General features: G+C 54.6%; 1 protein-coding gene across 2 annotated transcripts in view; it reads right to left on the minus strand.

The window, feature by feature from the left end:
- The window catches only part of LOC142467638 (relaxin receptor 1-like), a 131,342-nt gene that overhangs the window by 2,287 nt on the left and 112,394 nt on the right, over nucleotides 1-16,661 (minus strand). For both annotated transcript variants that reach the window (XM_075573575.1, XM_075573576.1), the window contains exons 11-17: nucleotides 15,061-15,132; nucleotides 13,530-13,601; nucleotides 12,613-12,684; nucleotides 12,056-12,127; nucleotides 11,599-11,828; nucleotides 9,699-10,109; nucleotides 1-216 (exon numbers count right to left, since the gene is read on the minus strand). In XM_075573575.1, the coding sequence (XP_075429690.1) occupies nucleotides 1-216; nucleotides 9,699-10,109; nucleotides 11,599-11,828; nucleotides 12,056-12,127; nucleotides 12,613-12,684; nucleotides 13,530-13,601; nucleotides 15,061-15,132 (1,145 nt within the window). The remainder of the gene's footprint in view (nucleotides 217-9,698; nucleotides 10,110-11,598; nucleotides 11,829-12,055; nucleotides 12,128-12,612; nucleotides 12,685-13,529; nucleotides 13,602-15,060; nucleotides 15,133-16,661) is intronic.

Below are 16,661 nucleotides of genomic sequence, written 5' to 3' on the forward strand. Positions count from 1 at the left end.
CTGGAATCTCGGCCTCGGTCAGCGAGACGGCCTTCAGCAGAAAGATGGGGATCCAGCACAGAGCGTCGGTGAAAACAATGAAGAAGAACCTCTTGGCGATGGCGACCTCGCGGGAAAGGACGCTGCGTTCCGCCGTCTTGGCGCCGGTGTTGTGGATGGAATTGAACATGCTGCTGTAGGAGAAGACGATGGTGACAAATGCCAGCAGGTTCAGACCTGGCAGAGAGAGGCACAGGGAGACACATCAGCTGGTCAACTCTAAAGCCACTACATGTCCGGCCTTACCCAGGAATTGCCCAATTTGCCGGTCAGGAACAACTGCGGGAAGCATAAGGAGCCCAAAATCACCAAAACTGGGTTTTCTCTGAAATAAAGTTCTCCATTTATAGAGTTTGCCTCGTCTTTCTGTCTCATATAAACCTGTCCTGTTTGAGACTCACATTTGGTAGTTTTAGTCTAAGCAATGAATGGTCCAGAAGCTGGAATAGCAGTTTACAGAGCCTGCCACCCCCCCCCCCCCCACCCCTCCCCTCCTCCCCCACCCCCTGCTCCCCCCCGGGCAATCCCACTTCAGAGACCAGTATTTAATGGCATGGTGAGACACATCAGTAGACTTATGTTGGATGAATACAGTCTGCGGGTATTGTCACTATGACATCCGGTCACAATGCGGCACAACTCCACTCCAATGCCTCAGCGCAGCACTAGAGGGCGCTCCAGTAAAACATTCCTGAAATACCTCTTCTCTTGGGGAACTAATACAAACTTTTGGCTTTCAGTATCATCTCTGCTGATCATCTCTCCCCACTCTCGTGTGCTGTTTCCCCAGCTGTCTCTCTACAATCTCCTGGATGTCCCACCGTTATCTGATACTTAACTTGTCCAAAACAGAATTAATAATCTTTCCCCCTCCCTAGGTCACTAACACCACAATCTCATCAACACACCAACCTGCTGCCTAGGGATCATTCTCAACTCCGCCCTCTCCATTCTTCACATTCAAGCCCTCACTTAGTCCTTCCATCTCTGAAATATCGCCAAGATACGCCCTTTTCTCACTCATGATGCAACTAAAATCCTAATTCACTCACTTATCCTGTCCCGCATTCATTACTGCAACTTTCTCCAAGTTGGCATTCGCCTTGTCAGCCAATTCATCCAAAACACTGCTGCAAGACTAATCTACCTCACTCACCGCTCCACTACGCATATCCCTACCCTGCCATCCCATATCCTCTACCTCACTCACCTCTCCACTTCTACTGCCCCACTACACATATCCCTACCCTGCCTTCCCATATCCTCTACCTCACTCACCGCTCCACTTCTGCTGCTCCACTACTCATATCCCTACCCTGCCTTCCCATAGCCTCTACCTCACTCACCTCTCCACTTCTGCTGCTCCACTACTCATATCCCTACCCTGCCTTCCCATATCCTCTACCTCACTCACCTCTCCACTTCTACTGCCCCACTACTCATATCCCTACCCTGCCTTCCCATATCCTCTACCTCACTCACCTCTCCACTTCTACTGCCCCACTTCTCATAACCCCACCCTGCCTTCCCATATCCTCTACCTCACTCACCGCTCCACTTCTACTGCTCCACTACACATACCCCTACCCTGCCTTCCCATATCCTCTACCTCACTCACCTCTCCTCTTCTACTGCCCCACTACACATATCCCTACCCTGCCTTCCCATATCCTCTACCTCACTCACCGCTCCACTTCTGCTCCACTACACATACCCCTACCCTGCCTTCCCATATCTTCTACCTCACTCACCGCTCCACTTCTACTGCTCCACTACACATACCCCTACCCTGCCTTCCCGTAGCCTCTACCTCACTCAACGCTCCACTTCTACTGCTCCACTACACATATCCCTACCCTGCCTTCCCGTAGCCTCTACCTCACTCACCGCTCCACTTCTACTGTTCCACTACACATATCCCTACCCTGCCTTCCCATATCCTCTACCTCACTCACCGCTCCACTTCTACTGCTCCACTACACATACCCCTACCCTGCCTTCCCATATCTTCTACCTCACTCACCGCTCCACTTCTACTGCTCCACTACACATACCCCTACCCTGCCTTCCCGTAGCCTCTACCTCACTCACCGCTCCACTTCTACTGCTCCACTACACATATCCCTACCCTGCCTTCCCGTAGCCTCTACCTCACTCACCGCTTCTCTTCTACTGTTCCACTACACATATCCCTACCCTGCCTTCCCATAGTCTACCTCACTCACCGCTCCACTTCTACTGCTCCACTACTCATATCCCTACCCTGCCTTCCCATATCCTCTACCTCAGTCACTGCTCCACTTCTGCTGCCCCACTACACATATCCCTACCCTACCTTCCCATATCCTCTCTCACTCACCGCTCCTCTTCTACTGCCCCACTACACATACCCCCACCCTGCCTTCTCATAGTCTCTACCTCACTCACCGCTCCTCTTCTACTGCCCCACTACACATATCCCTACCCTGCCTTCCCATATCCTCTACCTCACTCACCGCTCCACTTCTGCTGCTCCACTACTCATATCCCTACCCTGCCTTCCCATAGCCTCTACCTCACTCACCTCTCCACTTCTGCTGCTACACTACTCATATCCCTACCCTGCCTTCCCATAGCCTCTACCTCACTCACCTCTCCACTTCTACTGCTCCACTACTCATATCCCTACCCTGCCTTCCCATATCCTCTACCTCACTCACCTCTCCACTTCTACTGCCCCACTACTCATATCCCTACCCTGCCTTCCCATATCCTCTACCTAACTCACCTCTCCACTTCTACTGCCCCACTACTCATAACCCCACCCTGCCTTCCCATATCCTCTACCTCACTCACCGCTCCACTTCTACTGCTCCACTACACATACCCCTACCCTGCCTTCCCATATCCTCTACCTCACTCACCGCTCCACTTCTACTGCTCCACTACTCATATCCCTACCCTGCCTTCCCATATCCTCTACCTCACTCACCGCTCCACTTCTGCTCCACTACACATACCCCTACCCTGCCTTCCCATATCTTCTACCTCACTCACCGCTCCACTTCTACTGCTCCACTACACATACCCCTACCCTGCCTTCCCGTAGCCTCTACCTCACTCACCGCTCCACTTCTACTGCTCCACTACACATATCCCTACCCTGCCTTCCCGTAGCCTCTACCTCACTCACCGCTCCACTTCTACTGCTCCACTACACATATCCCTACCCTGCCTTCCCGTAGCCTCTACCTCACTCACCGCTTCTCTTCTACTGTTCCACTACACATATCCCTACCCTGCCTTCCCATAGCCTCTACCTCACTCACCGCTCCTCTTCTACTGCCCCACTACTCATATCCCTACCCTGCCTTCCCACATCCTCTACCTCACTCACCTCTCCTCTTCTACTGCCCCACTACACATATCCCTACCCTGCCATCCCATATCCTCTACCTCACTCACCTCTCCACTTCTACTGCTCCACTACTCATATCCCTACCCTGCCTTCCCATATCCTCTACCTCACTCGCCGCTCCTCTTCTACTGCCCCACTACACATATCCCTACCCTGCCTTCCCATATCCTCTACCTCACTCACCGCTCCTCTTCTGCTGCCCCACTACTCATATCCCTACCCTGCCTTCCCATAGCCTCTACCTCACTCACCGCTCCACTTCTGCTGCTCCACTACTCATATCCCTACCCTGCCTTCCCATATCCTCTACCTCACTCACCTCTCCACTTCTGCTGCTCCACTACACATATCCCTATCCTGCCTTCCCATATCCTCTACCTCACTCACCTCTCCACTTCTGCTGCTCCACTACTCATATCCCTACCCTGCCTTCCCATATCTTCTACCTCACTCACCGCTCCTCTTCTACTGCCCCACTACACATATCCCTACCCTGCCTTCCCATATCCTCTACCTCACTCACCGCTCTTCTTCTACTGCCCCACTACACATACCCCCACCCTGCCTTCCCATATCCTCTACCTCACTCACCTCTCCACTTCTGCTGCTCCACTACTCATATCCCTACCCTGCCTTCCCATATCCTCTACCTCACTCACCGCTCCTCTTCTACTGCTCCACTACTCATATCCCTACCCTGCCTTCCCATATCCTCTACCTCACTCACCGCTCCTCTTCTGCTGCCCCACTACTCATATCCCTACCCTGCCTTCCCATATCCTCTACCTCACTCACCTCTCCTATTCTGCTGCTCCACTGCGCATATCCCTACCCTGCCTTCCCATATCCTCTACCTCACTCACCGCTCCACATCTGCTGCTCCACTGCGCATATCCCTACCCTGCCTTCCCATATCCTCTACCTCACTCACTGCTCCTCTTCTGCTGCTCCACTACACATATCCCTATCCTGCCTTCCCATATCCTCTACCTCACTCACTGCTCCTCTTCTGCTGCTCCACTGCGCATATCCCTACCCTGCCTTCCCATATCCTCTACCTCACTCACTGCTCCTCTTCTGCTGCTCCACTCCACATATCCCTATCCTGCCTTCCCATATCCTCTACCTCACTCACTGCTCCTCTTCTGCTGCTCCACTGCGCATATCCCTACCCTGCCTTCCCATAGCCTCTACCTCACTCACCGCTCCTCTTCTACTGCCCCACTACACATATCCCTACCCTGCCTTCCCATAGCCTCTACCTCACTCACCGCTCCTCTTCTACTGCCCCACTACACATATCCCTACATCCCATATCCTCGTGAATTACATTTAAAACCCTGCTAATGACTTGCAGAGCTCCCAACAACGCTGCCCCCTCCTTAAATCTCAACCCTCATCCCCAAATATATCCCTCAATGCCCCCTACGTCCTGCTCAGAACATCCGCCTTTCTTCCTTATTACCTCCTCTCACTCTGGCCTTCAAGACTTCTCCCGTGCTGCCCCCTCTCTCTGGAATTCCTTACAATACGCCATCAGGCTCTCCCCCATCACTGCGCACCATCAGGCTCTCCCCCAGCACCGCGCACCATCCGGCTCTCCCCCAGCACCGCGCACCATCAGGCTCTCCCCCAGCACCACGCGCCATCAGACTCTCCCCCAGCACTGCGCACCATCAGGCTCTCCCCCAGCACCGCGCACCATCAGGCTCTCCCCCAGCACCGCGCACCATCCGGCTCTCCCCCAGCACCGCGCACCATCAGGCTCTCCCCCAGCACTGCGCACCATCAGGCTCTCCCCCAGCACCGCGCACCATCCGGCTCTCCCCCAGCACCGCGCACCATCAGACTCTCCCCCAGCACCGCGCACCATCAGGCTCTCCCCCAGCACCTCGCACCATCAGGCTCTCCCCCAGCACCGCGCACCATCAGACTCCCCCAGCACCGCGCACCATCAGACTCTCCCCCAGTACCGCGCACCATCAGGCTCTCCCCCAGCACCGCGCACCATCAGGCTCTCCCCCAGCACCGCGCACCATCAGGCTCTTCCCCAGCACCGCGCACCATCAGACTCTCCCCCATCACCGCGCACCATCAGGCTCTCCCCCAGCACCGCGCACCATCCGGCTCTCCCCCAGCACCGCGCACCATCCGGCTCTCCCCCAGCACCGCGCACCATCAGGCTCTCCCCCAGCACCGCGCACCATCAGGCTCTCCCCCAGCACCGCGCACCATCCGGCTCTCCCCCAGCACCGCGCACCATCAGGCTCTCCCCCAGCACCGCGCACCATCAGGCTCTCCCCCAGCACCGCGCACCATCCGGCTCTCCCCCAGCACCGCGCACCATCAGACTCTCCCCCAGCACCGCGCACCATCAGGCTCTCCCCCAGCACCTCGCACCATCAGGCTCTCCCCCAGCACCGCGCACCATCAGACTCCCCCAGCACCGCGCACCATCAGACTCTCCCCCAGCACCGCGCACCATCAGGCTCTCCCCCAGCACCGCGCACCATCAGGCTCTCCCCCAGCACCGCGCACCATCAGACTCTCCCCCATCACTGCGCACCATCAGGCTCTCCCCCAGCACCGCGCACCATCCGGCTCTCCCCCAGCACCGCGCACCATCAGGCTCTCCCCCAGCACCATCAGGCTCTCCCCCAGCACCGCGCACCATCCGGCTCTCCCCCAGCACCGCGCACCATCAGGCTCTCCCCCAGCACCGCGCACCATCAGGCTCTCCCCCAGCACCGCGCACCATCCGGCTCTCCCCCAGCACCGCGCACCATCAGACTCTCCCCCAGCACCGCGCACCATCAGGCTCTCCCCCAGCACCGCGCACCATCAGACTCCCCCAGCACCGCGCACCATCAGACTCTCCCCCAGCACCGCGCACCATCAGGCTCTCCCCCAGCACCGCGCACCATCAGGCTCTCCCCCAGCACCGCGCACCATCAGGCTCTCCCCCAGCACCGCGCACCATCAGACTCTCCCCCAGCACCGCGCACCATCAGGCTCTCCCCCAGCCCCGCGCACCGTCAGACTCTCCCCCAGCACCATCAGACTCTCCCCCAGCACCATCAGGCTCTCCCCCAGCACCGCGCACAATCAGACTCTCCCCCAGCACCGCGCACCATCAGACTCTCCCCCAGCACCGCGCACCATCAGACTCTCCCCCAGCACCGCGCACCATCAGGCTCTCCCCACAGCACCACGCACCGTCAGAAACTCCCCCAGCACCGCGCACCATCAGGCTCTCCCCCAGCACCGCGCACCATCAGGCTCTCCCCCAGCACCGCGCACCATCAGAAACTCCCCCAGCACCGCGCATCATCAGGCTCTCCCCCAGCACCGCGCAACATCAGGCTCTCCCCCAGCACCGCGCACCATCAGGCTCTCCCCCAGCACCATCAGACTCTCCCCCAGCACCGCGCACCTTCAGACTCTCCCCCAGCACCGCGCACCATCAGACTCTCCCCCAGCACCGCGCACCATCAGACTCTCCCCCAGCACCGCGCACCATCAGGCTCTCCCCCAGCACCGCGCACCATCAGAAACTCCCCCAGCACCGCGCACCATCAGACTCTCCCCCAGCACCGCACCATCAGACTCTCCCCCAGCACCACGCTCCATCAGACTCCCCCAGCACCGTCACTCTCCCCAAGCACCGCGCACCATCAGACTCTCCCCCAGCACCGCGCACCGTCACGCTCTCCCCCAGCACCGCGCACCATCAGGTTCTCCCCCAGCACCGCGCACCATCAGACTCTCCCCCAGCACCGCGCACCATCAGTCTCCCCCAGCACCGCGCACCATCAGACTCTCCCCCAGCACCGCGCACCATCAGGCTCTCTCCCAGCACCATCAGGCTCTCCCCCAGCACCGCGCACCATCATCCTCTCCCCCAGTACCGCGCTCCATCAGACTCTCCCCCAGCACCGCGCACCATCATCCTCTCCCCCAGTACCGCGCACCATCAGACTCTCCCCCAGTACCGCGCACCATCAGACTCTCCCCCAGCACCGCGCACAATCAGACTCTCCCCCAGCACCGCACCATCAGGCTCTCCCCCAGCACCGCACCATCAGACTCTCCCCCAGCACCGCGCACCATCAGACTCTCCCCCAGCACCGCGCACCGTCAGACTCTCCCCCAGCACCACGCACCATCAGACTCTCCCCCAGCACCGCGCACCATCAGACTCTCCCCCAGCACCGCACCATCAGGCTCTCCCCCAGCACCGCACCATCAGACTCTCCCCCAGCACCGCGCACCATCAGACTCTCCCCCAGCACCGCGCATCATCACACTCTCCCCCAGCACCGCGCACCATCAGGCTCTCCCCCAGCACCGCGCACCATCAGGCTCTCCCCCAGCACCGCGCACCATCAGAAACTCCCCCAGCACCGCGCACCATCAGAAACTCCCCCAGCACCGCGCACCATCAGGCTCTCCCCCAGCACCACGCACCATCAGACTCTCCCCCAGCACCGCGCTCCATCAGACTCTCCCCCAGCACTGCGCACCGTCAGACTCTCCCCCAGCACCGCGCACCATCAGACTCTACCCCAGCACCGTCAGACTCTACCCCAGCACCGCACACCATCAGACTTTCCCCCAGCACCACGCTCCATCAGACTCTACCCCAGCACCGTCAGACTCTACCCCAGCACCGCACACCATCAGACTCTCCCCCAGCACCGCGCAGCATCAGGTTCTCCCCCAGCACCGCGCAGCATCAGGCTCTCCCCCAGCACCGCGCACCGTCAGGCTCTCCCCCAGCACCGCGCACCGTCAGACTCTCCCCCAGCACCGCCAGGCTCTCCCCCAGCACCGCGCACCGTCAGACTCTCCCCCAGCACCGCCAGGCTCTCCTCCAGCACCGCGCACCGTCAGGCTCTCCCCCAGCACCGCCAGGCTCTCCCCCAGCACAGCGCGCCATCAGACTATCCCACAGCACCGCGCATCATCAGACTCTCCCCCAGCACCGCGCACCATCAGACTCTCCCCCAGCACCGCGCACCATCAGACTCTCCCCCAGCACCATCAGACTCTCCCCCAGCACCATCAGACTCTCCCCCAGCACCGCGCACCATCAGACTCTCCCCCAGCACCATCAGACTCTCCCCCAGCGCACCGTCAGGCTCTCCCCCAGCACCGCCAGGCTCTCCCCCAGCACAGCGCGCCATCAGACTCTCCCACAGCACCGCGCATCATCAGACTCTCCCCCAGCACCGCGCACCATCAGACTCCCCCAGCACCGCGCACCATCAGACTCTCCCCCAGCACCGTCAGACTCTCCCCCAGCACCGTCAGGCTCTCCCCCAGCACCGTCAGGCTCTCCCCCAGCACCGTCAGGCTCTCCCCCAGCACCGTCAGGCTCTCCCCCAGCACCGTCAGACTCTCCCCCAGCACCGTCAGACTCTCCCCCAGCACCGTCAGACTCTCCCCCAGCACCATGCACCGTCAGGCTCTCCCCCAGCACCGTCAAGCTCTCCCCCAGCACCGTCAGACTCTCCCCCAGCACCGTCAGACTCTCCCCCAGCACCGTCAGACTCTCCCCCAGCACCATGCACCGTCAGGCTCTCCCCCAGCTTTCAGACATTTAGAAACTCTGAAATCTCACCTTTTTAAGGAAGCCTGTCTGGAATACCCCTAACATCCACCAACCCACCCCTAAAGGTATCCTCTGTGTGGCTGGACCAAACTCCATGCTATCCAACACCCCCCAACAACCACACCCCTAAACCTCAATAGTCAGCTGTGCAGCTGCATCATACTCCGTCCCACTATGTGCAGCCACTTTACCTTTTGATTCGACATTGCCCTAATTCCCTGTAGAGTGTAAGCTCCCAGGATCAGGGCCCCGTTACCTACGGTATCTGTTTGCGCTCGTTTGCATGCCATTCTGTTTATGTAATTGATACCACTCTGTACCCCTATTTTGTACCACGCTGCGGAATATGGTGGCGCTATACAAATACACAACAATGATAATAATAATACAGTACTCTGTATTGTGACTTCCTGGTGTTGTTATGTAGAGAGGTTGTTCCTTTTTGTTCTGGGGTAAAACTGGCTGGAATAAGTAGCACCGTAATTATAAAAAGGAGGATTCCCTCTCAGAGATTTTCTTCCGTAACAAATCTAACGCAGATTTCTCAGACCCCTTTGACTATTCATCTGAGACTTGTTGCCTTGAAACATGTAACAGGGCGCCTTGCACACGCCACTGGCATGTGCCCGTGTGCGTCGCGGTCCTTACCCAGGAATATGCTGACTGAGTAGACCCGGGCTCCCGATTCCTCCGTGCTGTCTGACTGCAGCGGGAAGCACACCCCGTTACGACCGTAGAAATTCCCGAAGGTGTCGTAGCTGAAGAACGGAATAACCGCGATGAAGACTCCCAGCCCCCAGATAGCAGACAGCGTGCAGAGCGTCTGCCCGCGGCCGGCCTGGAAGTGGCTGAATGGGAAGACGATGCAAAGGAATTTCTCCAGGGTCATGTAGGTGAGGAGCATGACGGAGACCTCAGAGGAAAGCATAGCCATGGAGCCCACCAGCTTACACTCCCAGCTCTCCATCCAGGCCTGAGCATGCCGGTTATATTCTCCCTGAAACTTTATATCAAAGGCGCCCAGACAGAAGAGGTAAAATCCCATCAGGCAGTCGGCACCTAAACACACAAAGTGCTCATTAGAGACCAGCGTGGCGAGATCCACCAATCAGAACACTCCCTGCAACAAAGCTTACATGCCCCATCAGTTACATATGCACAGAAGTATCACAAAGCCCTGCGATTGGCTGGGGCTCCGGCCACGGATACATTGTATCATTTCTACAGGTGTCATTCATAGAAGTAACACAAACAGCCCTGCGATTGGCTCGGGCTCCGGATACATTGTATCATTTCTACAGGTGTCATTCATAGAAGTAACACAAACAAAGCCCTGCGATTGGCTCGGGCTCCGGCCACGGATACATTGATACTGTGTGAAAACAAGTCCTTTTGGTCTATTCGTCTGTTCACTACAGTATTGTAATCACAAGCCAACACTAGTAGAGATTAAAGTGTGTGAGGGTGAGTGAATTAATGTGTTTCAGCACACATGTTGTGTATGTATGTTTGTGACATTGTGAGCATCACACACTACAGATATTTGATGCCATAGTTCATGGTATTGGCAATTCTTAGTGTAGGAGTGTGAAACCCATGACACAGATTAGATAGACATGGTATGCGTGTAATAGTGTATGTTGGTGAGTGTGTCAGTGTCACACTCACAGCACAGAGACTTGATGGACATGGTGTGCGGGCAGTTCTCAGTGTGTGTAATAGTGTATGTTGGTGAGTGTGTCAGTGTCACACTCACAGCACAGAGACTTGATGGACATGGTGTGCGGGCAGTTCTCAGCGTGTGTAATAGTGTATGTTGGTGAGTGTGTCAGTGTCACACTCACAGCACAGAGACTTGATGGACATGGTGTGCGGGCAGTTCTCAGCGTGTGCAATAGGGTATGTTGGTGAGTGTGTCAGTGTCACACTCACAGCACAGAGACTTGATGGACATGGTGTGCGGGCAGTTCTCAGCGTGTGTAATAGTGTATGTTGGTGAGTGTGTCAGTGTCACACTCACAGCACAGAGACTTGATGGACATGGTGTGCGGGCAGTTCTCAGCGTGTGTAATAGTGTATGTTGGTGAGTGTGTCAGTGTCACACTCACAGCACAGAGACTTGATGGACATGGTGTGCGGGCAGTTCTCAGCGTGTGTAATAGTGTATGTTGGTGAGTGTGTCAGTGTCACACTCACAGCACAGAGACTTGATGGACATGGTGTGCGGGCAGTTCTCAGCGTGTGCAATAGGGTATGTTGGTGAGTGTGTCAGTGTCACACTCACAGCACAGAGACTTGATGGACATGGTGTGCGGGCAGTTCTCAGCGTGTGTAATAGTGTATGTTGGTGAGTGTGTCAGTGTCACACTCACAGCACAGAGACTTGATGGACATGGTGTGCGGGCAGTTCTCAGCGTGTGTAATAGTGTATGTTGGTGAGTGTGTCAGTGTCACACTCACAGCACAGAGACTTGATGGACATGGTGTGCGGGCAGTTCTCAGCGTGTGTAATAGTGTATGTTGGTGAGTGTGTCAGTGTCACACTCACAGCACAGAGACTTGATGGACATGGTGTGCTGGCAGTTCTCCGTGACGATGAAGGACCTCAGGCAAATCACAAACAGGTTCCCAAAGCAGGTGACACAGGCCATGACCCAGACAAAGACACGCAGCAAGATGTTGGCCAAGAGGTTCTCGAAGGAGGAGATGCCATCACTGTTGGGTTTGCAGCTGCGCACGTGGGGAGCATGGCTGCAGTACTGAAACTTCTTGAAGTAGCTGCAGGGGAAAGAAATGAGGTGGGAATTCCCCTACACAGCTATCGGACCCAAGCAAGGATATATTAGGGGGCCCTCAACCCACACATACCTTGAACAAAACAGAGAGGGGGGGAGAAGGGGAACCCTTGGGCTGGAGTGCTCAGATGGCACAGTGTTACGGGGTAGTAGGGGCATTGCTTGGATGGGTTGTTATAGTTCAGCGCTGTCGCCAGCCCTGATACTTACATGTGCGACAGGTTGGCAAGATTAGCGAACATGCGGTTATGGATGTTGGGAATCTCTACGTCTTCCATGATTCTGTTAACAAGAAGGGGTCATTAGGATGAGATAATCATTGACGGGAAGGGGGTGTCATTTCCTGCAGATATGATTATGATGTCTTGGAAATAAACCTGGTATAAAGAACATACCCTACTGTGTTCTCAGAAATTCATCCTGGGGTAAACAATTCAATATTCTGTCATCTCACGGAGCTAACGTGGTGTTTTTCCGGAAATAGTGTATTTTCATAAAGGCAATTTAATGATGTCATCATTTTAATGATGTCCCACCATGGGAATACCATTGCGTTGTCTTCAATGTAACATTTACATGGCCTGAGTGTAACACGGAGATTAAAGATATGTTTCATGGGAATATTGCTTTGCCTTCAGGGTTACATGACCACGGTGAGCGGTCATCCGGCTGGGTGAGCCTCCGCTGGGCGGTCATCTGGCTGGGCGGACATCCGGCTGCTTCTCTGTAGGAGGCATTATGGTTGAATGGGAGAAGAAGACACTTACAAGGACTGCAGATTAGTGAGGAAGTCAAACTGGTTCTTGGCGATCTGGTTCAGGGGGTTGAAGGAGATGTTCCTAAGAAGTAAAGACACATTATTGCACTTCTTAAAGTGACTCCGATCCTGACTGGGGGAATCGTCCACTCCTGATTTTACACCTCCCGTCCCAATGGAGTTTACTAAGAAAGAGAGCTGCAAAATGCGGTGTCACTGAGCCTGTCCCTGCTAAATAGGAGCAGGCGGTGACCCTGCACTGCACAAAACCCACCCAACATAGAAGCAACGTGAACATAATCCCAACACCCCCGCTGCTAAATAAAAAAGGTATAAATAAGTATGTCATCGTTATATAATCACCAAAGTATAACAATATTCAGAGAACTTGGGTGGCAAAATCCTTATTATGCATTAAATTCAGGAGGAGTCTTTATAAACATTACATGTCGTCTTTTGGTCTTTCTCCCACCACAATTCTTAGATTGTAAGTTATTTGGCGGGGATTCCTTTATACACGTTTTAGATTTGCTCCTGGAGCTGTCTGTGTTTGTGTTTGTGTGTGTGTGTGTGTGTGTGTGTGTTTGTGTCCGTGTCCTCTATATTGAACTGATTCTATATATGTAATGTTAAGCACACTCACTACTACACAAATAAAGATGTAGTAACAAAGGAGGGAGTAGGTAGTATGAAACCTTGTATAGTAATTCATGTTTAGAGAGCGCCGACAGTCAGCTCAGCTCAGCTCAGCTCAGCTCAGCACACTAAAGGATGGTCAAAGAGCTTACAATTACATTTGTGATGCCCGAGGCAAAGGGAGATTCAAGATGAGCGCTCCCCGCACCTCACCGCCAGAGCTGGTATTTCTTCTCTGTGTAGGTAATGTAACATGCACACGTGTTGCACACGTGTTGGTGAAACACTCACAGCTGTTGGAGATTCTGCTGCTCAGTGAACAAGGACGGTGGTAGTTCCAGGATCTGGTTGACGGACAGGTCACTGCTCAGAGAGGACGAGAAGAACGCACAGAGTCAGACAGTACCAGGACTGAGAATACTGTGCTCGCTCATGTGTATATGTATGTATGTATGTCCGTTTATATGTGTATGTACATGTGTGTGTATGTATGTCTGTTTATATGTGTATGCATGTCTGTGTATGTATGTCCGTTTATATGTGTATGTACATGTGTGTGTATGTATGTCCGTTTATATGTGTATGTACATGTGTGTGTATGTATGTCCGTTTATATGTGTATGCATGTCTGTGTATGTACATGTGTGTATGTATGTCCGTTTATATGTGTATGCATATGTATGTCCGTTTATATGTGTATGCATGTCTGTGTATGTATGTACATGCGTGTGTATGTATGTCCGTTTATATGTGTATGCATGTCTGTGTATGTATGTACATGTGTGTGTATGTATGTCCGTTTATATGTGTATGCATGTATGTCCGTTTATATGTGTATGCATGTCTGTGTATGTATGTACATGCGTGTGTATGTATGTCCGTTTATATGTGTATGCATGTCTGTGTATGTACATGCGTGTGTATGTATGTCCGTTTATATGTGTATGCATGTCGGTGTGTGTATGTGTATGTACATGTGTGTGTATGTATGTATGTCTGTTTATGTATGTGTATGTACATGTGTGTGTATGTATGTATGTCTGTTTATGTATGTGTATGTACATGTGTGTGTGTGTGTATGTATGTCTGTTTATGTATGTGTATGTACATGTGTGTGTATGTATGTATGTGTGTATGTGTATGTACATGTGTGTGTGTGTTTGTATGCTGGGGGTTGGACAGGAGATACTATATTGTATGCTCCATTTCACTGATTTCAGAGCAGTTAGTCCTGTATCTATCTCCATGCAAGTCCCGATCATCTCTTCCCAGACCCCTGGGGTATGTGTGCCTGGGGTATGTGTGCCGGGGGTATGTGTGCCTGGGGTATGTGTGCCTGGGGTATGTGTGCCTGGGGTATGTGTGCCTGGGGTATGTGTGCCTGGGGTATGTGTGCCTGGGGTATGTGTGCCTGGGGTATGTGTGCCTGGGGTATGTGTGCCTGGGGTATGTGTGCCTGGGGTATGTGTGCCTGGGGTATGTGTGCCTGGGGTATGTGTGCCTGGGGTATGTGTGCCTGGGGTATGTGTGCCTGGGGTATGTGTGCCGGGGGTATGTGTGCCTGGGGTATGTGTGCCTGGGGTATGTGTGCCGGGGGTATGTGTGCCTGGGGTATGTGTGCCTGGGGTATGTGTGCCGGGGGTATGTGTGCCTGGGGTATGTGTGCCTGGGGTATGTGTGCCTGGGGGGGGTTCTGTGTGACTTTCTACCTGGAAGAAGCTCTGGGGTTTATCTATTACAGTCACTGGGCTTGAAATGTACCCCCTTTATACGCCGTGTGTGTTTACTGGGTGAGGGTGGCACAGGGGGCGGAGGCACTCACAGATCCACCAGCTTGTTCATCTGGGAGAATGCGCCATCCTCAATCGCCCTGATATTGTTCCTCCGCAGGATTCTGTGTGAGAGAGAGAGATCACACACTCCTCCGACACACACACACACACACACACACACACACACACACACACACACACACACACACACACACACACACACACACACACACACACACACACACACACACACACATCTGACACACACACACACACACACACACACACACACACAGCCTCAGCGCACACACAGGCACACCTCTAACACACAGCCCCAGCGTGCACACATCTCCGACACACACACACACACACACACACACAGCCCCAGCGCGCACACATCTCCGACACACACACACACACACACACACACACACACACACACACACACACACACACACACATAGACACATCTCCGACACACACACACACACACACACACATCTCTGACACACACATACAGAAACATCTCCGACACACACACACACAGCCCCAGCACGCACAGATCTCCGACACACACACAGACACATCTCCGACACACACACATCTCTGACACACACATACAGACACATCTCTGACACACACACACACAGCCCCAGCGTGCACACATCTCTGACACACACACACACAGCCCCAGCACGCACACATCTCCGACACACACACAGACACATCTCCGACACACACACACACACACATAGACACATCTCCGACACACACACACACACACACACACATCTCTGACACACACATACAGAAACATCTCTGACACACACACACACACAGCCCCAGCGCACACACAGGCACACCTCTAACACACAGCCCCAGCGTGCACACATATCCGACACACACACACACAGCCCCAGCACGCACACATCTACGACACACACACACACACATCTCTGACACACACATACAGAAACATCTCTGACACACACACACACACAGCCCCAGCGCACACACAGGCACACCTCTAACACACAGCCCCAGCGTGCACACATCTCCGACACACACACACACACACACACACACACACACACACACACATCTATGGCACACACACACAGCCCCAGCATGCACACATCTCCGACACACACACACACATCTCTGACACACACACAGACACATCTCTGACACACTCACACAGCCCCAGCGCACACACAGGCACACCTCTAACACACAGCCCCAGCATAAACACACCTCCGACACACACACACAGTCCCAGCATACACACACCTCTGATACACACACCTCTGATACACACACACACACACTCCCAGCATACACACACACAGACCCAGCGTACACACTCAGCCCCAGAATACACACATCTCCGACACACACAGAAACAGCCATATCACACACAGACACCCCCAGCACACATACACAGACACACCGCCCCAGCACACACACAGACACACAGTCCCAGCATACAGACACACTGTCTCAGCATACCCACTGGCAGAGACACAGATATTCACCTTAGCACACACCACTCACACACAGCCCAGTACACACATCTCCGACACACAGATACATAGCCCTAACACACACACATCTCCGACACACAGATACATAGCCCTAACACACACACATC

This window comes from Ascaphus truei, chromosome 16 (genome assembly GCF_040206685.1).
Source record: "Ascaphus truei isolate aAscTru1 chromosome 16, aAscTru1.hap1, whole genome shotgun sequence".
In the NCBI taxonomy this organism is placed as follows: domain Eukaryota; kingdom Metazoa; phylum Chordata; class Amphibia; order Anura; family Ascaphidae; genus Ascaphus; species Ascaphus truei.